At 41.3% G+C, this 27,359-nt stretch overlaps 2 protein-coding genes across 5 annotated transcripts; both read right to left on the bottom strand.

Annotated features, from left to right (window-relative positions):
• Nucleotides 1-987: 987 nt before the first annotated feature.
• l3mbtl1b (L3MBTL histone methyl-lysine binding protein 1b) lies at nt 988-19,372 on the bottom strand. 4 transcript variants are annotated; one of them, XM_041240545.1, is made up of 22 exons: nt 19,174-19,372; nt 16,879-17,003; nt 14,084-14,249; nt 13,444-13,594; nt 12,886-13,054; nt 12,686-12,737; nt 12,343-12,437; nt 11,369-11,473; nt 11,133-11,268; nt 10,608-10,699; nt 10,100-10,251; nt 9,623-9,699; nt 9,419-9,504; nt 9,072-9,182; nt 8,549-8,663; nt 8,117-8,216; nt 7,645-7,818; nt 7,255-7,386; nt 6,827-6,891; nt 6,282-6,448; nt 5,631-5,693; nt 988-4,836 (listed from the first exon to the last, which is right to left on the bottom strand). In XM_041240545.1, exons 2-22 carry the CDS (start codon nt 16,987-16,989, stop codon nt 4,708-4,710), a joined length of 2,448 nt encoding a protein of 815 aa, XP_041096479.1. In that variant the 5' UTR covers nt 16,990-17,003; nt 19,174-19,372; the 3' UTR covers nt 988-4,707. The 4 variants fall into 4 exon arrangements, with proteins under 4 accessions (XP_041096479.1, XP_041096478.1, XP_041096477.1 ...); XM_041240544.1 differs by having other exon boundaries at nt 12,886-13,057; nt 19,024-19,371; XM_041240543.1 differs by having other exon boundaries at nt 12,886-13,057; nt 19,174-19,371.
• A 1,581-nt stretch (nt 19,373-20,953) lies between these two features.
• Nucleotides 20,954-27,106, bottom strand: LOC121308263 (serine/arginine-rich splicing factor 4-like). Its single transcript, XM_041240549.1, has 6 exons — nt 26,940-27,106; nt 24,961-25,103; nt 23,934-24,046; nt 23,622-23,836; nt 23,057-23,152; nt 20,954-22,501 (listed from the first exon to the last, which is right to left on the bottom strand). The coding sequence occupies exons 1-6, from the start codon at nt 27,044-27,046 to the stop codon at nt 21,931-21,933; spliced, it is 1,245 nt and encodes a 414-aa protein (XP_041096483.1). The 5' UTR covers nt 27,047-27,106; the 3' UTR covers nt 20,954-21,930.
• Nucleotides 27,107-27,359: the final 253 nt, after the last annotated feature.

Raw genomic sequence — 27,359 nt, 5'->3', positions numbered from 1 at the left:
AGTTTTAATATATGCTTGATTAGCCCCAGCGTACAGATAACAAGCTCAGGTGCGTCTTATTAAACTCATAATAAAACCAGGAATGGATCAGCTTGCAATGCAACGGGGAGTCTTATTCCCATCCTTGCGGATGGGCGGCACAAAAGTGCCACTAAAGAGATTAGCATGCACAGTTAGAGATGCTGAGGCCAGTGCACACATCATCAGTTGTATTAAAGAGCTGAGGAATGCAGGATTTCTGATGCTAGATTGCAATGCTTTATGCTTGATAAACTTGCATGGCGGAATCCAGCTTGACATTTATTTTTATTTTATTTTTTCAACAGATGATCACAAAGTTTGTTACAGCCGTGGGGGTTGGATATGAATACAGTGGGCGTCCAGCCATCTTTAATGCAATATGGTACTAAGTAACATTTGCACAGCTAATTCAGCTTGAAAAGAACATGTGAATATTTGTTTGAATTTTGAAATCAAATCCAGAAATAAAAAATAAAAAAACTCGTGTTCGTCCCGGCCCTACTAAACTGAGGACTAAAATGAGATTTCTAAATGTGTTACAATTGTAAAGTACCCAAAATCAGACTGCAGGCAACAGAATAAATATTTAGTTTTTGGGCAGCATCAGCTATACATAAGCCAACCTAATTCACTGTTGTAAAACAATTTAAACCTTGCAATACAATGCACAGTCTGCTTAACTGGCATTTTTATAATGTAAAAATTCAAGATCAGATGTTCTATGGAGAATGGACAAAAAATGTCCTCTTTGTTGTTCTCCATAGGCCCTGCACTTCACAGTCATGTTGCTTCAATGAAATTGGATCAATTTTTTAAATTGTGAAAGCAAACCTCCTTCCTAAAAAGAAAATTAAACAATAGATGACAACTACTGATCAGTTTTGAGATCTTTACAAGAACACCTGGTGAGGACAGAGAGGAGTGTGCACTGTACACATAATTAGAATCATTTCAACATCCACACTGTTTTTAATGTACCTTTATTTCTAAAGGATTTTTTGTTATCACAGTACCACCTGGTGGACAAATCATGTAACTGCGTTTTCATTTTATTTATTTTAAAGAGAACTGCGGTATTTCTTAGAAAAGGGAAATCAGTTTGCTATACTGTTTAGTACATCTCTGGGTTCTGCAAAATGTATGCAGGAAATACCAGGAGCAGACGCTTAGATTCCCCTTTTAAACCCTTCTCTAAAGCTGCAGGTTCAATAAATCAGATACTTGCATTAGCATTTACACAAACACAGTTACAGTCCTGAGGACAAATTATTAATAATAGTAAATCCCCCCACCCCCCAAAAAAACATATTTCATACAAAATATACCCAGCAATTCATTGTATACAATCTCGTTTAGAATAATGCTGTGCAAGTAGATCCTCTGAAACTATAAAACGACGAGGTATAGCTTACCTACATTGTCATTCCTATGTCTGTGTTTTAAGTACATTAAATATAAAAACATAACAAAAAGTCCTGCCCTCCTCCCTAAACTAATTCACAGTTTTTGTGTGAGGCAGATTATTATTTTTTTTTTTTAAACATTCAATTTGAGAAGTGTTGTGTGTTTTTAAATACACATTTCATAAAATAAAACAAATACAAAAAAAGTTACAACACAACAGCATATATAAGCATTTAAGAAACGGTGTATGTGTAACTGTACAACAGCGCAGCCTACTGGACACGAACAAAACTGCAGCTCATTGAGCCTCCCCAGCTAAACTCCCTTGATTAATTACTAAACCTCAATGTGCATGTGGCGACACTTTTAAAAGAAGGGCCTCTTCATCAAGGCTTTGTTCGAGGATTAGGATTTGAACATTGAATGGGTATGCAAATTCTCTCGGCAAAGATGTTCAAAAGACTTTCACAGATTAAAAAAAAAAAAAAAAAAAAGTTTTTCAAGGTGCTCACTCGGTTTTTAAATGTTTCACAAAGTTGTCCCTTACAGAACATCTAAAAAAAAAAAAAAACAAACATGTAAATGTCACGTGACAGCGTTAGTCGAGAATGTCTACCTAAGCATGAACTACAGAACTTTGGGCTCAGGTGCTGTTCTAATACCTGCTGCACAGGAAGTGAACTCATGGTTCATACACAGGAGTCACAAAGCAACAGAGAAGCAGTAAGTGCCATAGCTTGGGTAAGGTGGTGGGAGGTGTGACAAGTGGCATTAAGTGTGACATTTTGAAAGCAAGTTTTGTATGATATTTTGAAGCAAATTGTCCACTTATCCAAGCCAAAATGAGCTTGGTTGAAAAGCCGATCAATAAAAAATAAATAAATAAATAAATAAACAAACAAACAAATATAAGAGTTTTAAGTGTACAAGTTGCAAACCACAAATTCTTCAGCTCAATCTATATATATAAAATAATGTTTTCTTCTACAATTATTAACAATTTGAACAGACACCCAACTAAACTGTGAACACCACTATTCAAAGTAAAAAGCTTGCTTTTCAATCTCAATAATAATAATATTCAGCGAGTACAGTAAATGTGCCTTTTCTTTTTTGCGTTCTGATTTCACAGAACAGGCTCCTGGGAGGTACATTTAGAATGTATTGTAACATTCGGTTTTGCTTGCTCCAGTATATCTGGCTAAGATGTTGTCGACTATGTCCAGAATAAGAAAGCTTGCCGGGGCCTGGCGCCCTGCCTTGGGTTTCCAAACTACATTCATTTAGATGTATTACTGAAATGAACAGCGACTTGAGCAAATCAGCCCAGGTAAATGTGCTCTGAACTTTAATAAATGGTTCATCTTACTAATACCACAACCTCCTTAGCCTTCTGTAAGTGTGACCAGAGAAACAGGAGTCGGGCGCTACTCAATTTGCTCATTATAAAGGGGGATTTCACAGGGGGTGGGTGGTTCTACATACCCCAAACCTAATGAATAAAACATCATAACTATAATGTCTGTCTATTGAAAGAGGATACAGCTTCATATTCCATTTGAATTTCTCTCCTAAATCGTTCCCTTACCATTTTCGAGATTCCGAGTTGCTACAGTTGTATCTTTTACACTATAAAATAATGGATGCAAATTCCAAGGAATCCCAGTGCATTAGTTGTTGCTATGCCTGTAGCGTTTCATATTGAATTCAAGTGGAATTGTGGTCAATCTGCAATGATTAAATTATAGCCAGTCACTTAGAAGGAAGGAACGTTTTCTGAAAGCCAGACAACTTAAATGAATACAGCTTAAACCTGGAGTAACAGAGCTGTGGACACTAGAACTACACCTGAAGTTATTCAGTCTTTAAAAGGGTTTATTTTTACCCAGAACTCCTGAAGTTCCCTGACGCTTCCTGTCAGATTCATAGTCTAGGACGGTGTTCAAATGGCATCTCTTCTGAAAAGACTTTTTCCTAATTAATTAGCTTGTGGCTTGTTAGTTATTTATGAGTTGGGATGTATAGGAGATTAAAAAATATTAGTTTTATTTATTTATTTTAATTGATTTAATATTTAATTATGACTCTTGCAATGTGCCTTGGGAAGAAATTGCCCTGAAAGGTGCTATATGAATTCCAAAGTGAATTGCAGAAGCGTATAACTGACACATTGGGAAAACAGGCCTAGGGCTTGGATTAGCCAGTCAAACCTCACACCGAGTGAAAACAGAGATCCCTTTAAGCAAAACTTTCAAAACGCCCACCTTATTTCTGTAATGCTGGTTTTGTTTGATTCAATTCATGAAACGTTTGCCTACTGTTTCTGTCAAACGTCATTTAAATAGTCGTTGAACGTTCCTAACTATTAATGGTGTTGCAATCGTTCTGCGTAGTTCTGGAGTCTGTTGCTACAATATCAAGTTCTCTCTTTGTTTCATTCTAAATTTGCCTGTACCTGGCTTTGAGCTTGTCTGGAGAATCCTATGTGCCAAGACTGAGCAGACTTCCTCGTCCATTCACATCATGCGACAATATGACAATATGTAGAGGGGTAATGACTGCCAATACCAAACAGTAAGGGAAAAAGCAAATAAAATGACATCTGACTTACTATTTGAAATTACATTCCATAAAAGTTAATTTTGTGTGTATGAGGTTATCTTTCTCATATGCTGAATAGACTCTTTGCACATTGACAGTTTCAGAGAACAGTTGGGTCAATAATCACCTGGATTACACTTGAGTTGAATCATTTTCATCAAGACAGACACAGACGACAGGATGAATACAAATCCAGAACTGATAGCAGGTCACAGCTCTCCAATTTGAATCGAGTGCAAAGACCATTGCAACAGTTTAAAACAAGCAAGAAATCTCTTTGTATCAGGAAGATGCAAGTAAGTTATTGTTCTGATTTGTGCCTCGCTGGTTTTGTTCCTCTTTGAAAACGTGCCTTTGCACTAGCGCTTACTTCAAAACAGCCCTCTACCACCATCTGGTGTTTAAAACAGGTACAGAACAAAGCAACCTGTGTAGACACACAGGAACTTTACCTGGAACAGCATTGCCTGTGTGCTTTTCCTCCCCCTGTTTAAGTGATGGGCTGAACTGGACAGTTTTACATGGTTTCTGAGTTTCTCTTAGGAGGATGAAAGGGCTGTGTATGAGAAGTTTGTGGAAGTGAGGTCTAAGTGTTTTGTTCTTTTCTCAAGGGGTGGAGTGTTCTAGCAGCTCCAGTTGTGTTTGCTCGCTCAGAGTTCATTAACCTGGCCGCCTGCCGCCTCACTCCTCGTCGGCGCTCTTGCACATGAGAATGGAGTTGTAGATCTTGAGTGCCGGCCCCAGCTTGATGCCCAGGATCTTCACGATATCTGCCTGGGTCAGCAGGAGGAAAGCCTCCCCATCTATCTGCTGGGGGGAGAAAGGAAGGGCCAGGTTTAGCATCATTCACGATGACTAGGAGGGGCTGCTGCATCCCTTTCTCAGTTTATTATTGTATGTTGGAAAGCCCATGAAACAAGCTTAACCCTTTGTGGTCCATTTACTCAGCTCCTGTCAGGCGCGTCAGGTCCAATTTATTTTCACATGCGCTGCTTATTTTACACACGCTGTTTAAAAGTCATTTTATTCAAAGTAAAACAGTAAAACAGGTTTAAAAGGCACTGCATATCAACAGGTCACTCAATACTACATCTCCAGCCAAGCCCCAGCCCTTGTTCGCTGTATTTTTCACATACCTCTTCATAGTCGTGCATACTGATAAAGCATCTCCTGATCACTCATTTTATCACCAAACTCCTCAATAATACGATGCAAGTCATTATTTTATTACTATAACATCTCAAAAAGCTTGGCTGATGTCTGCGATATTCTTTGAGCGCTGGATGCAGAAGCAGCTGTCTTGTTTGGGCTGGTGAAGGGGCTATGTGTATTGCTCAGATCCGCCTTTTTTTTTTTCTGCTTCTCTCAGCTCCTATCAGTCTCACTCTGCCACTGAAAGGTTTTCTCGGCTTTCTCCGGTAAAAAAACGAGCAATCAACTAGCCACTGACAGAACACAAAGGTGTGGTACAGTGAATGCTGTTTTTAAGTAGCCTGGCTTCCCTGAAACTTACATTAACTTACATATTCAATGAGGAAATGATTAGATTTTAAGGGGATATCAAGACATCTAGTGTAATAGCATCACAATAATAAAATCCTTACTTCATTCCTGAAAACTGTAGCATGTTCTCTACATCCAGGCAATCCCTGAACAAAGCTGGCCACCTAATAAACACAGGAAAATAAATCTTACATTAAGGCTTCTGTTTCCATAGCCCAGGTGATCTCGCTTCAGTTATCTGTGTCAGGCTTGCTGTCTTGCCCACTGTGACTTGCAGTAGGGAGATGCAGCTCTTACCATTTACACGAGTGCAAAACTCTCCACGTGAAAAGAAACTGAAAGAAGTCAGCCTTTTTTGTCAGCTGAAATCCGAGGTAGAGATTTGTAAACAAGCAATACAATTAAACTATGTTCGTATCAATCACGCCCCTGCAGCCACAAGCAATCATGTTGTAATATTCAACTTATCCATTAAAAAAATTACATTTGGAAACAATGTTTAACATTATCAATGACAGTTTGTTGAAGCAGAATCATCCATGTAAAAAAAGATAACCAGGGATGGAAAGAAGACTCATATTGCATAGCAGTTTGATCCATTCCTGGTTTTACTGTGAGTTTAATAAGACACACCTGGGCTTGTTACCTATATACTGCAGCTAATCAAACTTGTATTAAAACCTGGACCGGGTGAAACTGCTATGCAATAGGAGTCTCATTCCCATGCCTATAGATGCCACATTGGTGGTTACCTCCTCAATGGTCCACTTTGCCACTCCCTTGGCGGTGAGCCCCAGCACCTCAGGGAGCAACCTGCAGTGCTGCTCCCAGCACACCTGGATGCGGTGAGCCGGGTTCGAGGAGAAGGGAGGTATGAACACTGACTCGTGGAGCGCCTCCTGCAGACTCAGCGCTGTCTCTGCAGGGACAACAAACAGGAAGGACCGTCACTCCCCCTCCATAAACACCACACACACTAAAAGACATTTGTTTTCTAAAGCTGCCTCTTGTGGATGCAAGAAAGTCTGAATGTGGTATTTCCTACATCTATAAGTAGTTTGTTACTAGTTAAGTAACATTAACACTTTGTTTATTTCCCTTTTAAAAATGGTGCAAATTGCATTTTGGTGTAAAGACCTTGGCACAAAATAAATCTCAATGTGCATGCATTTGGATAAATTGACATCACGAGAAAAAAAAAAAAAATGTAACAAATGTTTTAATAAATATAGCTAAACATACTCTAAACAAAGCAAGAAAAAACAGGACAGGAAAGGACAGAGATGGCTCAAGGTACCTTTTCCATCTCCCAGCTCTTGTTTTACCAGGTGCAGCTTCAAACATTTGGGAATTGGACCAGTCCTTGGAGGAGGAGAGAAAGACCAGCAGTAATGCTACAAACTGGTTCCTTTATCACATGCCTCATACAGAAACTCATTTCAACGATGTATTTATCAATACAATGCGTTCCATTCAGCCTTCTGTCCCACTAATGCGCAGTTTAAACTTATAAACTTATTGTAGACTCAGTTCAGCATGAATGATTATCACAATGACATTGAACTGCTTCTCAAAACAGGACGTCTGCAATAGATATCGGAACGTGGTATTCTTTATTGTGAACCTGCTTTTGTGATGTGTTCTCCTGTGTTTAGACAGTTGCATATCTACTGTGTGCAGCAGCACTGCACCATATTAACAGATACAGCAGTTCTGCCTGCTTACTTTCTGGCCTTGATGCCGTTTTCGCTGGGCTCTCCGGTGCCCTCTGTCCTCTCCTCGGTGCTCGGCGTCTGCTCAGGGAGGCACTGGGCACTGTTGCGGCCCGACCGCTCGCTCTCTGTGCTCCACGACTTCCTGAAGATAAAGAAGTGGGCAGACGGGGAGTGAGAGCGGTGTGCAGGACCTCCAAATTAACATGCATCGTTTGATTTTTTTTGTGAAAAACTAGTAATGAGCAAAAATAAAAAAAAGAGCAGAGTGATACTTTATCCTGATTATAATGCACCTGTTCTAGGAGATTTTCTTTTAAACCTAAGAAGTGAAAAGAATTGACCTGTGCATGCTCCTCCACTAGAGCCCTGCTGTCTGGTACATGCCTCCCTGGGTGCTGACCTGGACTGTGGAGAGTCGTCCGAGGGCTCTGGCACAGTGGGCGTCGGCGCCGGCGCTTCCACTCTTTTTCCTTTCTGTGGCCCTGCCAGTGTGGGCGGCTTCTCTCCAATCAGCCGGTCCGGAAGAAGCCCCTCCTTGTTCAGGTTGATTTCAGAGTATGGGCAGCTTACCGCACTGTGAACCAAACCCCACACAAAACTGTAAATCACAAAGACCTCCACTGAAAAGACACGGATCATGAATGCACACTTTTTGTCCGCTTTATTTCATGACATGTGGATTCTCATGCCCATGTGCAACAGAATAAACAGACGCAGAAGACAACAGCTAAGCATGGACATCCCTGTTTGAGTACAAGAACATGGATGAACATTGTTGCTTCTTGCTGGATTTAACATTATTACCAGTTTGTTTTTCTAGTTCTTTACAAATGTGGACAGAATAGGAGCACATGGGGGCAGGTGGGATTTACGTGTAGTGTGTTCCGTAGCGGGGTCCCTTGATGTGCCCGATTCCGTGACACCCCTGCGTGGGGCAGCCCTGTCCCGGGGGAGTGCTGGAGTCGACCGGTCCTACAACAGTAGGGCACACAAAGACAAACATCAGCTGCTGGATCCAGGACTTCCCTCCAGCTCGATCAACGATCACCTGCTGTCAAGCTGGGCTGCGTCTGAACTGGCTGAACTGTTGCGTCAACTACTTTCACTGAGGATCAACAAACTTGAGACCTTGATAGTTGTGCGATAATCACACTACATATTCTCAACAAGAACAATCTTGCAATATGCTTATGAGTAAGGCAAAGCTCTATCAATAATATCAGATCTGAACTCAGACATCCACAGGTAAAACCCACTGTGACAGAAAAAGGCCATTGTTTTTGCATGTCCGCTTAGCCTCTTACCCTGCGGGTTCTGCAGGGGGTGCCCAGTCTTGGCACACCAGCCGACAGGGTGAATGTCAGGGGAGTCTGCATCCACCCAGTAATCATACTCCTGGCTCCAGCCATCAAAGTGGATCTGTCACACAGAGAGAGGAAGGTTTAATGGACAAGATATTTTGTAACCTAAAAACAAGGAAATGTTACATTATAGAATTATACTAAATTGCACTGCGAAATAATCCTCAAATCCCCAGACCGATCAAGGGGTCTATAGGTGTCAGCAAGGCTTTCACTAGGGAGAACCTTACTTACACTACCAATCTATCTTTGGCTGGTTTTAAATCTTTATTCATGCCATTAATAGTTTTAGCATGCCTTGCATTGCACAACGCCGTTGGTGAATGCTCCAATATTGCATTCAAAATTATGAAATGCAATTTGATCACAGGGGTCTTTTGGTTTTGCTCCAGTTCAGACTGATGCCCCTGGAGGGGGGGGGGGGGGGGGGGGGTCGGCGGGAGGGTGCGCTGCCCCTAGTGGTTACCTTAAGGCGATGTTCCTCTGTGGCAGCGATGGTGGCGACGCGAATCAGCATGGGGTTCCTCTTATCCACGGCCTCCAGTTTCATGTTCTCCTGGAAGCCATGGGGGGGTCTCTGAGAGGGGAGAGGGTGGGGCACATTGAGGACACTGAGGCGCCACGCCCTCCAACCCAACCATCTTCCACAGATCAACAATTTCTACCAGAAACCAGGTGTCCTATTTAGCTAAAACTTTTTGTAAGATTAAAGGGACACAAGATTACAGTACTTCCCCCAAGAGCAGGGCCAAAAACTTTTTTAAATACATTAAAAAATATATCATAATTTGTGGCTTGATTTTCAGCCCCTACCTGTTTGAAGGCTCTTGCCGGGGCTGCCTGGGTTCCCGTCTCCTCTAAGTATTTCTCCCAGGAGAAGCTTTTCGGGTGCTTGTACTCTGAAAGAGAGCAAAACAGTGCCTCCGTTTTCAACCAGCCCTTCTGATACGTGGTGCCTAGAGACAGCTGCCCATTTTATCAGCTCATGGAGCAGAAGCAGCAGCATTGCAGACTCACCTGCTGGCGCTGTAAGGGTTAACCCCATTTCCTGACAGAAGCCCACTGGGTGAATGTAGGGACTGCTGGCTTCACACCTGGAGCACAAAACAAGAAATAAATAAAACCGATCATCTCAGTTAATGAAGTCAAGCAGAGCGGTCATAGTCCCTCCGAGAACCGTGAAACTCACTGCATCAAAAAATGAATTCATAATTAGATAAACGGTTCCATATCAACCTGAATTGGGTAGCCAATGGGACAGATATATCAAAGTCTTTGCACCAAAATGCAACTCCCTTCATTTTATTGTCAAGAAAATAAAACTGACAGTATTACTATTTCACACGTAGGCATATATTACTGCGTATGTAAAGACCTTCATAAACCTGTCCCTGTGGGTCTAGTAAGTTAGTTTTTTCTTTGCAAATTCTGAAGCAGGTCAGTAAGGTGCCCCATCCCTGTTGCTCTCACTGAGCCCCCCTAGCAGTCAGTTACCAGTAGTCGTAGCTCTCGTCCCAGTTGTCGAAGTGGATGAGCAGACGGTTGTCCACCAGAGCGGCGATGCTGGCCACACAGATCAGAAACGGGTTCTTCTTATCAACCGCCTCCAGCTTCATCCCCGGCCGGAACCCTGAGGGTGTCACGGACTGAGCAGTAAAGAGAGCATCACACAATTACTGACAGGGGAAAAAGGGAGAGTCACGCAAGTACTGACTGTGGAGGGGGGGAGAGGGAGACTCACACAACTAGAAGTGAAAAGATTCACTGTAGATTTATAAAAATTGTTTCTTCATTACACTGGCAGGATCAAAGTTTACAAAGATGTAGCAACTAAAGGAATCCCTGGTAGCTATCATTACACATAAAAACGAAATCAATGTGCCTCTTCAGAAATACCGTGCTAAATCCAAGTCATGTGCCAGGGCTGGCGTTTCTCACCCAGATACACGGAGCTCCTCTGAAGTGCCCCTATGGCCAGGTCTGCCCTCCCAGCTGTACTCACTGTGTTGAGGCTCTTGAAGAGGTGCTTAGGGGCGGTCTGCCCCCGGCAGTTCTTCACATAGGTGTTCCAGTTAAACTCGCCATCCTTGCAACCTGCAGACAATTTCTGTATTTCAGTAACACGTCCGTTGAGATTTTTACCATCACCTGCTATTAAAACACTGTTTCACCATCACAAATAAACAGACTGGGGATTCCCAGTGTCTCACACAGAAAAGGCACTACCATGGCACAGTGCAGTTATAGGATCAGGAGCGTGCTCCACGTTCAAATCCGGGTCACGCAGAGATCTTGGCTGGGGCTCCCAGTGGCCTGTATTGGCCTCTGTGCTCCAACGACCCCTAACGTTTTTTCCTAGAGAATGCCCTTTGATTAAATCTAAAGCGTCGTAATTTGACGTGTTCAAGTAAGTGGAGTTCCACAAGATGATTCTGTCTGTTGGTTATTAGCATGCTTCATGCATAAAGGTTATGTTCTGGCTACAGGTCAGTACAGTAATGAGCCGCTGGAGAGAGGGAATCCCTACCCTTTGGAAGAAGCAGCTTGTTCCCGGTTTTCTCACACCAGCCTGCTGGCTTCACATCCCAGGAGTCTGCATTCACCCAGAAGTCATAGCATTCCGGGTATCCGTCAAAATGCAGCCGGATCCGGTAGCCTTGCACCTGGGAAAAACAGAAATGAAAGCATTTATCGGTAAGCTGTTGCAAGCAAGTCACTTTGTATGGATATTTCACATTTCAGGGTCACTGTTAAGAGGCTGACCTCAGCCACAGTCAGCACGCAGAACATGGAAGGGTGCAGGGGGTCGAGCCCTTCCATCTTCATACCCACTTTAAACCCATTGCGGCTCTGAGGGAACGACTGGTGCTGGAGAGAGAGAGAGAGCAAACAGACAAAACCTCTGTATTAAAAACAACACTTCGTACTTGTTTAACCCTTTGCGGTCCTATGTCGGACCAGATCCGACATTATAATTTTCCCTTTCCTGTCCGACATCATCAAAAAGACGTTGAGCACAGGTCTCTAGCCATTTTTTCTCTGGAAAAAGCAGAGAAAACCTTTCAATGGCTGAGTGAGACCGATAGCAGCCAGAAAAAAAAGGGGGTGGATCTGAGGAATACACAGAAGCCCTGCACTAGACATAAAAAAACAAGACAGCTGCTTCCGCATCCAGCGCTCAAACAATATCACAGACATTTGCAGAGCTTACTGAGATGTTATAGTAATAAAATAATGACTTGGATCATATTATTGAGGAGTTTGGTGATAAAATGAGTGATCAGGAGATGCTTTATCAGTATGCACTACTATGAAGAGGTATGTGATAAATACAGCGAACAAGGGGTAGGGCTTGGCTGGAGATGCAGTACTGAGTGTCTGTTGATATGCAGTGCCTTATAAACCTGTTTTACTGCCCAAAAAATACTTTTAAAACAGCAAGTGTAAAATAAACAGCGCGTGTGAAAATAAATTGGACCCGACGCACCTGATAGGCGCTGAATAAATTGACCGCTAAGGGTTAATATGCCAGCATGCCGGTTTCCCCATCACTCTACCAGAATTTCTAGTTTCTGCGTTGCTTCATTGTCTAAACAGACTTAGTGTCCCCTTTCTGGTTCACAAGCCACGCAATGGGGTCTAGCTCCCTAACAGCACCAGACCCCATTATGTAGCACAGCTTCTTCCTAAGAATACCCTGAGAGCTACTGTCAGTATTCCAGTGACGTGTCACTGACCTCCTTGAAGAGTTTCAGAGGCACAGCGATCATCTTCTCCTCCTCCAGGTAAGCCGGCCAGCTCCATACCTTCTTCTTCCCAGAGGCTGTGGCCACTGCCAAGGGGCAAACAGAACAACGTCAGGGATACCCCGATATTAACGAAGAGACGGAACATGCTTCAGTGTGCAATGCTGCATCTATGGGTTTCAATGCACAGCACAGCGCTAAACAAACTTCACATGCTCTATACTTTACTATCAGCCTTGAAAATGTAGAGGTGGTTAAAATATCCACTTAACATGAAACTTTAGGCGTCTTGACTACACAGAAGATTCAAATAACTGATTATAATCCCCTTCACCTAGCTTTGTCTGCTTGGCTGCTCTGCGTCCTTTTCCAACTTTGGACTTTTCCTGTAAAACCAAAACCACATTACAAAGTGAGTAGAAATCTACCAAGACAAAGACAGACGTTACACTTGTGGGTACAGAACAGTAACTAAAATGTAAAACATGTAGTCTCCTCGATACAGTTATCGAAAGAGTGAAAGCAGCTCCTGACCTCCTCCTCCTCCTCCTCTGGATTCTCCACCTCCTCATCGTCCGACTCTGTGAGCAGCTTCCTCTTCCTGCGGATGCGTTTCAGGGGCCGCGCGCTCTCGTTGCTGGGATTGCTGGCCGTCTCTCCGTTCTTCTGCTCCACCGGGCTGGCTCTGCTGCTGCTGCTGCTGCTGCTGGGTTAGGGAACAAGGCCTGACAGGTTCAACGTTCTGGCACTCACTACATACCTAGGGCCCTTTTTTCTTTTTTTCTTAAGGTCGTACAATGCACTGCTTAATAAAATTCACTGTTATGTGAGCAATGTGATTATTTTAAGCACGGTTGTTAAAATCTGTTAATTGTGCAGCAGTTTGAAGTTGTCCAGTTACCCCATGCAGTAACTTTGTATTAAGTTTTAAAAGTTCCTGAACATCTGAAACCCATTCCTCTCAGGTCAGAAATAAAATAGGTTTGATGGTCTCAGCCATTCAGCGGCTTTGCTTAAGAGAAGCCAAGGACATTCATGGTGCCTACTGGCACATACAAGAAGAAGATGAAGAAGATGAAGATGAAGAAGAACCTGTTGTTGCGTGACTGAAAGCAGGCCTTGCTGCAGAACTTGCCCTCGAAGTTCTCGAAGGTGCCAGAGGCCCCGCAGGTACCACAGGACACCACCTCCACACTGGGGGCCTCCTCCGGGGTCACGATGCTGGGGGCCAGGTGGACGGGCTCTGAGGGGCCAGGAGACATGTGTTATTTCACTGGGCTCTGAACTGTTTCTATTTGATTAGTGATTATCTGCGATTTTGACTGGGACTCTATTGTAAAAGAGATTTAAATGCCTTGTGTAAGAAAGTTAAAAATAAAATTACAGCAAATCTGAGCAAAATCAATGCTGGGACGAGACATTTCTAACATATCCCTCGCCAAGGATCAACATAGAACATTGCTAAGGTTATAGAACACCCATGCCTACTGGAATCATAACTGGATAACGCAAGAACAAATGAAAAGTATTTCGTTATCACAGTGGTGATAGGTGTCAGCTCCTTCCTTACACCTTTTCCAGGTATAGCTAGACATTCATTGCATTTACTGTACACAGAGAAGCTTGACACTAAAACTCAGTCAAAAAATAATTACCAGATCAATGGAAATGAAATGAAGAAACTGCTTGAGGGGTGTTGAATGAACAGCAATATACTAGAAAAGCAGCTTACCTGCAGACTCCACGACGGCTGTGCCGCCTGCCACGCCCTCCTCAGGAGAGGTGGGCTTGTCTGCAGGAGAGGGGTCTGAAGACTCTGTTGCCATGGCAGCTGCCTGCACAGCTTCCATCTCCCCATCTGTAATGATCTCCAGAGCTCCAAATTCATTCATACGAAACTGGGAGCAAGAAACAATCGCTGTTAAAGATATCCTTCAGACATGTAAACGATCCGAGTCCATTGTCAGTGCCCCCGCTATCACAGCCTGCAAAGTGACGGCCAGTGCATTCCATGAGGAAAGCAGTACTTCCTAGAATAACCTGCTGTGGTTTCTTCTTTTCAGCCAAATCATCACTTAGCATTGGTGTCACACAATGCCCTTCAGAGACAGTGTGCATTTTCAATAAGCCCTGCGAGTGATTCAGACTCCCCCCTACCCTCACAGAGCACAGGCTGGGATAAAAATGCATGCCTGCTTTCTTAAAAAAATTAAATAAATAATAGTTCTGTCCAGGAGACGTGTGGGAGATTTCCCTGCCTCTGCTTTTTTTTTTTTCTTTCAATATTCATCCGCAGCAGGAGGAATAGATTTCGCACTTACAACGTCTTTCTGCTGGAAATGTTCATTTATACAGATGATATTCATGCCCAAATCCATTCATGCTGCATCTTGTGCAGCGCTCTGCCTCGCTGGTTCTAACCCTAACCCTACTGCCTGTGATCGTGCAGACGCTGGAAACCAGCAAATACACGACGACGCTGCTTTTTAACAGGAAGCCAATAAGACTCAACACAACACACCTTTTCAAAACGTCAGTATTGTCACTGCTAGGTTCAAACCTCTCTCTTTGAGTTGAAAGGGCCGGCTGAAAAAACGGACCAGCATTGAATCTTTTAAAAAAATTGTCAAGTTCGAAAAATGAAGAGAAGCAAACAGAAATCGATGGCGGAATATTGGTCACACTGTTTGAAACGTGTGTCTACACCCGAACTGCAGGTTTGCATTTCAACAGTTATATTGACTGGGGGTTGACCTCTGTGTAGGGGATACAGGGCGTGAGAAGCTGCAGGATCCCTTTTGCTCTGTTAACATCCTCCCGCCGTGTACTCTCCCAAAAAATAATTTTAAACCTTGATTGTTTGGATTCATACACAAGCCTTACACAACCTTCTCAAAGCCAAAGAAATTCGTTCTCAGAAGCCGCCACAGAAGAACAGCTACATTTTGTTCATAGAGCAGGTTATACTGTCTTGTACTGCAAGTCAGGACAGTTTAAAATATGCACATTACATGCCCAGTTATTCCTGAGGTAAAAATACACTTCCTACAGGAGCACAGCTAGTTGTCAAGGAGGTTATGTGTAATTACTTGTCCAGAGTGTTTTTTAAACTTTTTTTTTTTTTTTTTTTTTTTTTAGGGGGGATTATAAGTGTATTCTGTTATTGCCTTTTAGTTATTGAGAACAATAAAAAAAAAATGTCAATAAGTGCATTTGTATGGTGGCCTATGTTGGCACACGAATGATGACGGCTATCGGCTTGCCTGCTGTTTTGTAGTGTATGTATTTTATCCTCCCCATTGGAAACTTGACAAATCACACCCTGCTTCGGTCAGTCAGTCAGTTTAAAATTAGGATGATTTATTTATTTATTTTTAATCCACTCAAATGTGTTGTTTGCTGCCGTACCACACTGACATCTACAGACCAACTTTTTTTTTTCTACATGAAGAAGTCTTTGGTTGAAATCATTGAAATTTAAACCACATGACACCAGGCATATGATCATTCAAAAGGTTGGGAATGAGAAGAGGCTGTTCTATAGAAGCTCATCCCCCGTTGGCACACCAATTGGGAATATAACTCGGCTGTTGTTGTCTGTTTTATATATTTGTTGTATTGCAATGATCCCAGTGTTTTGCATGTTACTGCTTGCTTTGACACACGTGTGTCTCAGGCCTGGACAGCACCAAACTCACTTCCCTTGTCAGATTTTACCCCAGACCTCTCCTAAAGTGATGGCTATCAGGAAAGGCAAGCCTGTGCCACTCCACGTCTGCATTTTGGAATTGTAGAATTTCAGTCTACACATACTGCTTCAGTTGGCAGTTGTGAAATGAGCCCAGCAATCCTGTTTTCTTTGTTGTTCTTAGTTTGGTGAATACAGATATCTACAGACTGGCCTAGTGGAGCTGCTGACCCACTAGAGTGCTGTGTTTCCCCTGATAAAAGATTAGCACTGAAAATGTGCTCAGTAATTCTGCAGTTTTCCCATGCTTATCCCAGTTATTCTATGAAGAGTTCACCTTTGTTTGCCTGGATGTTTCTACCCTTTGCGTTCACTTAAATGTATTCTGTGCTGCTTTGTTTTTACTATGGGAAACTGTTATGGGTCCTCACAGTGCTGTTATGTCAGCACTACCACTGACCACCTAAAACAGTCTAACACAGTTAGCGCTTCAAAAACCCTGTTCACTTCTATCGACAGCAAACTGGTTTAAACAGGGATTCTGTCAGCCCCAGTTAGGCTTGCAGGCTGGTAGAACCCAGTCTCCCCAACTCACTCTTAACCTCCAAAGAGGTATCATCAGCAACAGCAAGCAAACAAGAACTGCTGAGAAAACGACTACCCCCAAGTTTTCCAACCAATACAAAAAAATAATAAACTGTAAATCAATACTAACAACATCAGGAGACTCAGTGATCATCCCAAGACTACCTGTAATTAGAGGAAAGCTTTCCACTGTCCTTGCTGGTAATACTGATCCTACTTGCAGCATGCAGAGCTGATAAGAGCCCCGTTCTCACCCGTATGTCGCTGCCAGGAAGGGTGGCAATGCCATTCTGCCAGTCCAAGGCGCTCATCATGTCGAAGTCCGTCTCCGAGCTTGAGGTATCGGCTGGGGGCTTTTCTGCCATCTTTCAGGGAACGTCTTCAAACACCAATGGAAACAGGGCCATGTTATTGAAGGAAAAGACACAGCGCATAGCCTCCCCGGCGCACAGCGGTCTGAGCCATTCCAGGCTTTCCTATTAGCATTAGGCCATCCAAAAAATAAAACTGTGTTTCAAGTGACACTGAAACGAACAGGGCAGGTAGCAAGCCTGTCATTCTCTAACTGTTTTGCTTGTGTGCCATCTTTAGTCACATCTCGGCTTTATCAGCTTAATAGTGAGACCCAGAATGGCTGCAGCTGCCACGCAATACCAGCTTATTTCATTGTTAGAGGGCTGGAGCAGGGGATGGAGGGGGGTGATGCTGGGACGCCAGAATCACTGTTGAGCCCTCTTGAGGTGTCATGGACTAGTCAACAAAACACCAAGGATGGAAGGTGCCCACTTGAAGACCCCAGAGATGTACCCTACTTAGCTCAGTCCAGACGGTTGTCATGCTGATGCGCTGGGGAGACCACACTGGGTTGATCCCCGGAGCCAGCATTGCAGCCGTTGTGTGTACTGATGTGCTGGGGAGGCAAAATGAGCTGATCCCTGGAGCCAGCATTACACTTCAGCAATCAACACCAGACAGACGGATATCTACATCATCAGATGGAAAGCAACGCAAATGGATGGAGATGCATCACATTAGTTTACTATAAAGCTACGTCTTAGTTGGTGCTTATCTTGGCCAGAGCCGAGTTCAAAAATCAGCATGAAGTTTAACATCTACTCTCATGTAATGGAAATCATGCGTGTACATATGATCTGCTTAGGGGACTGCTATTCTATTCTATTGAGTTTAGAATCTATTCATTTAAATTAAGTTATTTTTTCTGTGCTATAAAAAATAACTAGGTACAATAACAAATTAATGTATGTCTACATCAAAATGTTTTTATAGTGTATTGTGGAACTTGTGTGGAACAGTGTGTAATGGGTAACCACAAGACTTGGTTTTACTCAATCATATCCAGGCACAGTAGTAAAAGTATTTTGCTTTTTAAAAAATCTGCAGCTGGGTACCTGTGAAAGACTTCGGGGAAGCAGAAATGACATTGCGAGACAAATCCGCCCCGTTAGTAAATGAAGTTCCCACTAGGGGGCGACTAGCATTATTTTCAAATTAAGCTGCAATAATAATCAGAAAACAATTACATATATTTACATTTCTAAACAGTCAAATTACGGAATAATGCAATTAGAATCACGGCAGTGTTTCAAATTAAAACCGCCAACTTTCACCGGCGCAAAACGACGATACAAACTTAAATAAAACGGACAAGTTCTGTTTTCACCTGTTTTAACAATATTTGACTAATTGCATTGTTAAGTTTGGGTCGGTGGAGTGCAAAAGGGCAAATAATCAAAAATGGTTTGATTCCTTACGCGTTTTTTTGAAAATAAGGTGAAATTAAAGTTTTATTTTTTAAATAACAACACAAACACATCGCTCTCGGCCTGACGCTTTTAAAAGAGGGCTTTCTTTATTTACAGTATGTAGGATACACCATGGACACATAAATAAAACACACAGGCTGAAAGTTGCTTTGTATATTCATGTTTTTTCTTTTCAATACATTCCTGTAATAATAAAGCGTAATGTGTAAGCGCCCATGATTAGACTCTGATACAAAATGGCGGAGGAACGGGGAAAAGGCCCCCCAAACACGCTTAAACTATATAAATAATCTTTATTATTCAAATAAAACAAATACACAAGAGACGAGTACAATTACTATTATAGATAACTGACACTATCCCAGATTTACAGCAATTTTTGTGAAGTTTATCCTTTACTTTTTCCTTGTCACGTAATTACAATTCGGTAGACCTGATCACATTTTGCCTGAAGAAAGTTTATCAATATTTCATTTTAAATCAGAAAAATATTTTTGCAAACGTGCCGAAGAACCCCCTCAGAGACAGAATAAGCACGCTTGTGTTGTGTATTGGGTTTTTTTTGCAATTTACACTAAAAGGCTTTTCCTTTTCATTTCTTCAGGGAAAACTTACCATCATTACAAATATTCCCATCTTTAAAAGGCGACGTCATAAACCAAACTCCATGCAAACTGTAAAACAAGGCATGTCCTTTTGCAAGCGGCGGTTGTTAGTATCCAATGTTTTAAAACGAAGAAATTATTTGGATTTTATGGAACTCACCTCGTTTCTCTGTAACTCTTATTTGGTGCTGGAGAGTGCGGTCAGCGCGCATGCGTCGAGCGTATACGCTCTCCTGCCAACTTTCAGGACAAACTTTAGCAGAAGTATTCGTGCAAGGTATAAACAGAGGGTATTAGTCCATATTGCAAATGCGATCTAGAAATCAATCAGAAACGCGCTCTGAACCGTATTTCTGCAAGTATAATGTGCGAGCATAGCTGAAATCATGTATGTCTAAGCCCAGATAAAAACGTGTGTTACAGCCAATAATCATAATAATAATAATAATAATAATAATAATAATAATAATAATAATAACTGGGAATTATGCTTTCTTGTTTGTACATTTGAATTAGGGTTTGGTAAGCCGGGCAAAAGTTGTCTGACAACCAGACAGCGTAGATTGTACTGTACTGTCAGTAAACTAAGGAACCCCCGCTTACGAAAGCGAATCAATCGATAAACACCTGCATACGATCCGAACTACAATGGATTCAACAACATCGGTCTGATGGGTAAAAATAAATAAAATATTCGGATCGATTTAGACCCAGGCAACGAGCAACGCATGCCGTTTCAAAGCCGGATATTTGTACGAAACAAATGATGACATGCATCTGCGTGCAATGCTCTTGCGTCATTTTTTTGTTTAGAGTTTAGTGTATTTTATTTAATTTGGATAAAGATTTTGTGAATTATATCTACAAAGAGTTAACTCCGGTCTACAGTAATTATTAACTCCTGTTTTTTTTTTTTTTTTTTTTTTTTTTTTGTTTTTGTTTGTTTGTTTGTTTTTAAGAGTCGATTCAACCTTAATGTTTCAAAACGCAACAAAAAAACTGCTGCATTTCCAAGTATCTCCCTGAAAAATTTGAACAGAAGAAATCAGAACCCAAGGAGGCATTGTATTAGTTTAATTCTTAGTTGGTTACATTATTATATTATTATCAACTGCTTGGGATGCGTGCCATTGAGTTTTGCATATAGATACTAGTTTGTCCAAGTGTGCTGAAACCTGCTTTGGCCATTTAGCACACCCTTTTGAGTGTATCTGCCTGTATGTCTTGCTTACATTTTTACATCTATCTGGAGAATCGCCTGTCCAATACTGAGTAAACTTGTAAAGGATGCTCTTCATTACAGCTCACTCATGTGTCAGAAAACTGGGTTTGAGTCTGTTTAAGAATGTTACAATATTACCTACTGGTTTGGTGACCATGGAGGTTAGCAAAAGTACCACGGCTCCATTGAAACACTTCCAGGCACTTCCCAGTGCAAAATCAAATGATGGTGAGAGTGGGACTTTTAGCCCACTGGGTTTGTAATAATCCAAAGCTTTAACTCATGAGGAAACAACAACAGCTCATGAGGATCAATATTACTGAATGTATTTTTTTTTTAAAGATCATTGGTACTTTACTACATTGATCTTATTCAAGAGATATTTTACAGAGCTTTGGTAGAATTGGAATAGCACATGTTGGCTTTAATACTGAATAGAGGAGCTGCTTTAATATTGACGATTACTTTACATTGCCTTCATGAGGAGCAAATTGAATTGGAGTGTTCCAGTGCACCATCAATTAAAACTCAAGTCCTCTGGGACCCAGTTAGATTGTAAGAAAACAAAAATCTGTAATTGTAACCAATTGGTATGAACTTGAGTGAAGGAATGGTATTTTATATTCTTCAAGTCCCCAACAGGACCCAAATGCATAGAGAATATTAAAACATTCCCTTGTTGGGTTTTTCAAGCATTAATGAGTGTTAGCACAGGCAGTTTGCAAGCACATATATTTTTAATTCAGCAGTGAAACCCTTCAACATCACCTTAAAGGTACAGAGCAAATATTGGGACAGAAAGACGAATTTACTTTTATAAGGAGTTAACCAAAAAAATTATAATCGCAAAGCATTAAAACACAAAAGAAATGCTGACACACAACAGCTTTGTTGTAGAACATAATATAAAGCAAATCATCTAGATATTGCATTGATTACAATAATGTTAATTAATAAACTAACATAATATAGTTTACTATGTATAACACATTGTAATACAAACTTATGAAAGCTGTATACACATGTAATTCTGTATGCAATACTATATATAATATTTCAGTACAGTCAGCAACTCGCATGCATGGAAACTTTCTAATCTTCTGAAAAAACATAGGTAAAAGAAGGTGGCGCTATCAGCATGCAAAGAAAACAAATTATATATATATATATAATAAAGAAAAACTATATATTTTTAATGGGGCAAAGATGCAGGTTAAATCACTCTCCTACAGAGCTCTCTTTTTAAAGAAACTGCAGACTGCTTATACAGCAACAATCTTGTGTGTTACTATGCAAGTTTGCTCTACATTTCTCTTTATATTTATTTCATAATTGAAAACACAAATCTACAAGGATGAAATTACAACTTAAGACTACATCATTTCACTACATGGTAGACATTAAAAAAAAACAAAAAAACAAAACAAAAAGCATTAAAAAAAAAGATACATCCAAACTACCTTCATAAGGTATTGTCTTTAATGGAGTGATACACATCACTCCATTAATTATCAAACAGCTGACACTACATACATGAGACATAGTACAAAAAAAAAAAAAAAAAAAAACACACGTGTGAATTTGTGTGCGGATCTGTGTGTAATACACATAATCATTTGTGCCACTTCTAACAAAACATTAATTGAAATGTTTTCACAGCGATAAAGGCAAGGTAAAAAAACCAAACAATAATAATTAAGATGGGGAGAGAGACCTTGACCTGGAACGTGATGCAGATCTAGCAGCTGACCTAGAACGAGACCTGGATTTAGATCTGGCTTTAGAAGCAGACCTGGATCTAGATCGGGATGTGGATTTGCCCTTGGGCTTGGACCTTGACTTTGAGCTGGAGCGAGACCTGTGGTTGTCACCAGCTCCCACCTCACCATTCTTGGACTCGCTCTGTGACTTCCTGGAGCACTCCTTGTCTTCAGACTCCGACCTGGACCTGGATCTGGAATAGTCTTTGTCTCCTCCCTTCTTGTCCTGCTTGCTGCTGCTGCTCTTGCTGTCCCCCCTGCTCTGTTTTTTGCTCCTGCTGCAGCTCTCATCCCGGCTCCTCTTCCTGCTGCTCCTCTCCTCTTTGCTCTGACTCCTGCTGGCCCTCTGGCCTCCGTTCCGGTCTTTGCTCCTGCTTCTCCCCTTCTCGTATGTACTCTCTCTGTTGTTGTTGCTGCCTCCTCTGCTCCTGCTGTGGCTCCGGCTTTTCTCTTTCTTTTTGCTCGGGCTGCGGCTCTTGCTCCTGCTCGCCGAATGAGAAGCGGACCTTTAGAGGAAAAAAAATACAAAACATAAAAATACGCAAGACATACTAACAGTAATAAATTAATTTGTAAATTCAAACTGACCAAAGCCAATATGCATTAACAGCATCATTAGAAATATGGCCCTACTGGTTTGGTGACATACTAAAAACACCCAAGAAATGTGGTTCTAACTGTTTGTATTTCATTATATAACTAATCAAGGACCAGCAAATTAAAATGGAACAATGTGTGTCGACAAATCATGATATTTCCTTTACATGATATACTGTACTGTAATAGAAGTACAGGTACGTATCATCTGTAACGTGATACAAGACCAAAAGCACAACACAGCTCATTGTATGAAAACCTAAGATTAGGCATTTTTTTATTAGTTACGAGAAACGAGACACATCAGTTCCTACCAGAGGACTATTCATGTCAACAGCGATTGGCTAAATTCATCCATTGGCTGTAAAATGCAATGCATCTGGCATGACACCTAGATTATAATTCAAAGTTTTTCCTGACAAAAAAAAAAAAAAAAAACACCCCACACAAATCCTTATAGTTACCTGGAATGAGATTGGTTCTTGGACCTGCTCTTCGAGCGACTACTCTGGCTGCTGGTGCTGTGGCTCTTACGTGAACGCCTGCTTCTGGAGTAAGACCTTAAGAGACAGAAGCACAGCGACCGTTCAAAAATTATCTTCAAGTCAAAAGCCTCACTTATTAGTGACTTAGGTAACTTGTAGCATACACAATGTGCAAGAGGTGAAGATTGCATCTCTCTACTGCTAGTCAGTTTCAAACATGACGGGCAAGACTGCAGATCTATCACTATGGTAGTGGATTGATAACCGCTGCTCGGTTGGCAGTTGCTTCCGTATCCATAAATCTTGTGTGATGACTCTATGGGCCATTCAAGTGAATGTACTTTACAGCACATTTCCATCACTAGATACATTCATTAGAAACAAGAATTGAGCAATGGTCATACATCTTTCCAGAACAAATTGGTTGACAGCATTATGGCCGAGGCTGCTGTTTATTTTGTTGTCCATCCTCAGGAGTGTTACAGAATCTATACAAGTCTGAAGGGTCCTGTATTAGTTGTGCCGAGTGATGCGGCTGTGTTACCTGGAGCGGCTGCGACTCCTGGAGTAGGAGCGACGGCGGCGTGAGCCAGGCCTGTCTTCAACCAGGCGGATCTTCCTGCCGTTCACCTCTGTGCCGTCCAGCTTCTCCAGAGCGCGCTTCATGTCAGAGTAAGACTTGAACTCAATGACGCCTTCGTTCTTTCTTCCTTTGTGCGCATCGGCATACGTGACCTCCCCTGCTTGACGCATATAATCCTAAAACAAATGAAGAGTGAGATTGAAGTAATACGTCAGTCAAAATGTTTGTCCGCCTGACTTTCCTATGAATTTGAAAATAACCACAAAGACATACCTTTAGATCCTGCCAACTGCAACGGCTGGACAGATTCTCTACAACCAGCCTGTATTCTGTACGAGTCGGAGGCCCATACTTGTCTCTCCCACTTCGTCTATAACCATATCCACCTTCAAGGTGACAAGCACAAACAGGTCTAGTTTAGACAGGGAAAGCAAGGCATCAGCTGCTTAAGTAAACCCCCGTTTAAAAAAACTACTCTGTCCCAAATTCAGATAAAATCATGAATTACTAGACTGCCGTCATCTTCTGCAACTAACCATCTACCTGTTTAAAAGCTACTTTTATAGAATGATCATGAATTTACACTTAAAAAAACACATTGCACATGCACAGTAATTATTATAATAATATATGTAGATCATTATACATAAATGTATTAATATACAAAATAAATCTCAAAAAAGGCAACCAAACCACTAAACCATTTACCAACATGTCTTTCTACTATACTTACGGTGAATTATGTTTTTTCTTAATTAGTATCTGATATGAAAAAAAGATTTCCAAGCACCTATTTCAGTTTAATCACATCTGGCTCTAACCCCTTGGCATCCTCACCACCCAGGCCTAATGGGAATAGGTAGCGGTCGTCACATGGCTTCCTTTTTTGGTCAGCCAAGGGCCACAAAGGTCAAAGAGCCCCTCATGGAAAGGTAACCCAAGGCCAGCAAATGGAACAGGCAGTCAGTCATCTTAGCCTCAAAGGACTCTTTTAATTAAAACATTGAGGTCTTTGTTAAATCTATTGTTAAACAGTCACAGTACAAAAAAAACAGCAGTATTTCAATACTTAAACACAAATTTGTTGTTGTTGTTGCGAATCAATTTTGATATTTTTTTGTGCAGATATCCAAATCATCATTCATTTTTTTCGTTTTAAAACACATTTCTGCAAATTATTACTAGTCTTTTATATTAAAAAAAATTCCAATCTAGACATTTTAAAAATGTTCAATTGCTTTTTACCGAAATAGAAAACTGTGAGAAAATAAAACAGCCTGGGAATAGGTAATGCACTTACTGCGTCCGGAGCTGTAGCTTCCATCGCGACGGGGACCTCTTGCATGTTCCACAATGACCCTCTCCCCACAGAGGACTTTGCCATTCAGTTCATAGACAGCATCGTCCGCATCCCGCGGGTCATCAAACTCAACAAACCCATACCTTCAGAGAAAGAGACAAAAAAAACTGAGCCAGGCTATGGGCCGGCTTCACTAAGCACAGCTCAGGTGCAAAAGGAAAACAGTAAGACATTAAAATGTTACAACGTTTAACAAATAACCCAGCATGCCAACTTTGTCCGACATTTACGTTTAATTGAATCCGTAACTTTAAGATATTTTATAAATGTTGAAGAAACTGGAAGAAAAGAACAAATGCATAGACTGCACTGATTTGTCCTTAGAAGATCCACTCCGCTTGCATTCCATTTCTCGTAACCCGTTTGTTTGCATACCCCATGGGTAGCGTTATGGACACACTTGAAACTACTTCAGCCTGTGAGTCAAGCAGGTATGCTGTTCTTCTGTTACTATTTGAAGCAGCAAAGCTCAGGAGTTGTCTTCAGTTCTGGCTGCCTGTCAGTTACTGTACATGCAACTGATCTAGCCTACCTGTCTGACAGGCAACTGGAACTGAAGAACAGTTCCTGAATTCACAGTCAAGGCACCTTAACACAGGCATATTTAAGGATTGGCAAAATGAACCATGCAGTATGACTGCAAACATCATAAAAATGTAGGGAACAAGAAAAACTGAGACAATGTCACTTGAAGCTTCTTAAGCTCTAATGTAGCTCAGCAAGATCACAAGCTTGTTTTTCCTTTTACAAAAACCAAAAATGGTTAAAGCTCTGTGATGCAAACTACATGCAGTAACTCACACTGCATGTATTTTCATGCAGTTATTGGGTTCCAGAATGCAACTGCATATCTTAATTCTACAGTGTTGTATTTGAAATATCTGCACATCCCATACTGTAAGAAAAAAAAAGCATTAACAAGAAAAAAGGGGGCGAGTGTAAGCATAAGAGGTAAAGCAAAAACATTTTTGTGAATTGTTTATTAATTTCAAAAGGCAATACAATACATATATATACACACACACACACATACATATATATATATATATATATATATATATATATATATATATATATATATATATATATATATATAGTTCAAAGAGACAGCTGATTAAATAGTGTTACATACAGTTCAATTTGGCCAACCCTTTACTTTAACACGTTACAATTGATAGCACTATATAGTTAATATAAATATAGCATAAATATTAAGGCAGTACCATGGGTTATTCATGAATGTCAGTGTTAGTATGATCAGTTGATGCCTTACACCATGTGTTTATTATTAAATATATTTAACATGACCAACTGCTAGCTATCCCTAAACATAACCCAACAGTCATATATGTATTCACTAACACTTAACACGGTCTGCAGTTGTGTTTCACAGGTGAACTGAAAAGTTTTCTGTTCACTTGGTGAGAAACTGATGCCAATACAAAAAGGCGGTTGAAAACGCTCTAGTATATAAAAAAAAAAACAATCAAGATGTTTTTCCAAAAGGACCTGATCTTTCACCGTGAGTGTGGTTAACCAGTTGCTTTTTTCAGTTTAGGTCTGTGCTCAGCTTGTTATGGCCCTAAACTAAACTGCCATGTCCTTAAACTAAAATAAAGCAAATTAGTCTGCAGATAAGACCTTATTGTAATTCAACTACGCATGCGCTGTGGAAAACTACAGCGCGGAGACGAAAATCGACCGAGATGAATGACTCTGACTGCACTTTTGTATTCTTATATAACTGTTATGCGTTGACGATGTGAAGCAATTGGATTTAAAAGTAACACAAATTCACACAAGCAGGTTTGTTATGACAGCGGAATGAAGGTGAGGCAGGGTCGCCACGTCTTGCATGGCGGGTGAAAGGGCGGTTGCCATGGATATCGCTTGTCTTTCATTTGTTTTTTTGTCTTTACCCGTTCTTGAGGTCGACCTCGAGTATCTTCCCGTAGCCCTTGAAGAACCTCTCGACGTCCCTCTCCCGTGCCTGGTAGCTGAGCCTCCCAATATAAACCCTCGACATGTCCCGCTCCCCTCAGCTTCTCTGCGCCTGCTGGGCCACTACGCGAAACACACCCCCCTCTGCGCAGGCTCGTTAGCGTGACGTGACACAAACACACCAATGACAAGAGCGTATGGCCTCGTAGAGGCGTGGCTTCGTTCTGCAAGCTGGCGAACAGGTGGCAAGATTCAGCCGAAGATATTCTGGAATATTCTGTGCAGAACCACCAGAGATAATGCCCCCTTAGCCAGATATATAGTCGATGTTCACTAATTCTTTAGTTGATTTACATTTAAATAGTGTTTGTAAACATTGTACTATGTTCTTAGGAAAC

Source organism: Polyodon spathula, unplaced genomic scaffold (genome assembly GCF_017654505.1).
Source record: "Polyodon spathula isolate WHYD16114869_AA unplaced genomic scaffold, ASM1765450v1 scaffolds_616, whole genome shotgun sequence".
In the NCBI taxonomy this organism is placed as follows: Eukaryota; Metazoa; Chordata; class Actinopteri; order Acipenseriformes; family Polyodontidae; genus Polyodon; species Polyodon spathula.
This window is presented reverse-complemented; position numbering and strand designations above follow the sequence as displayed.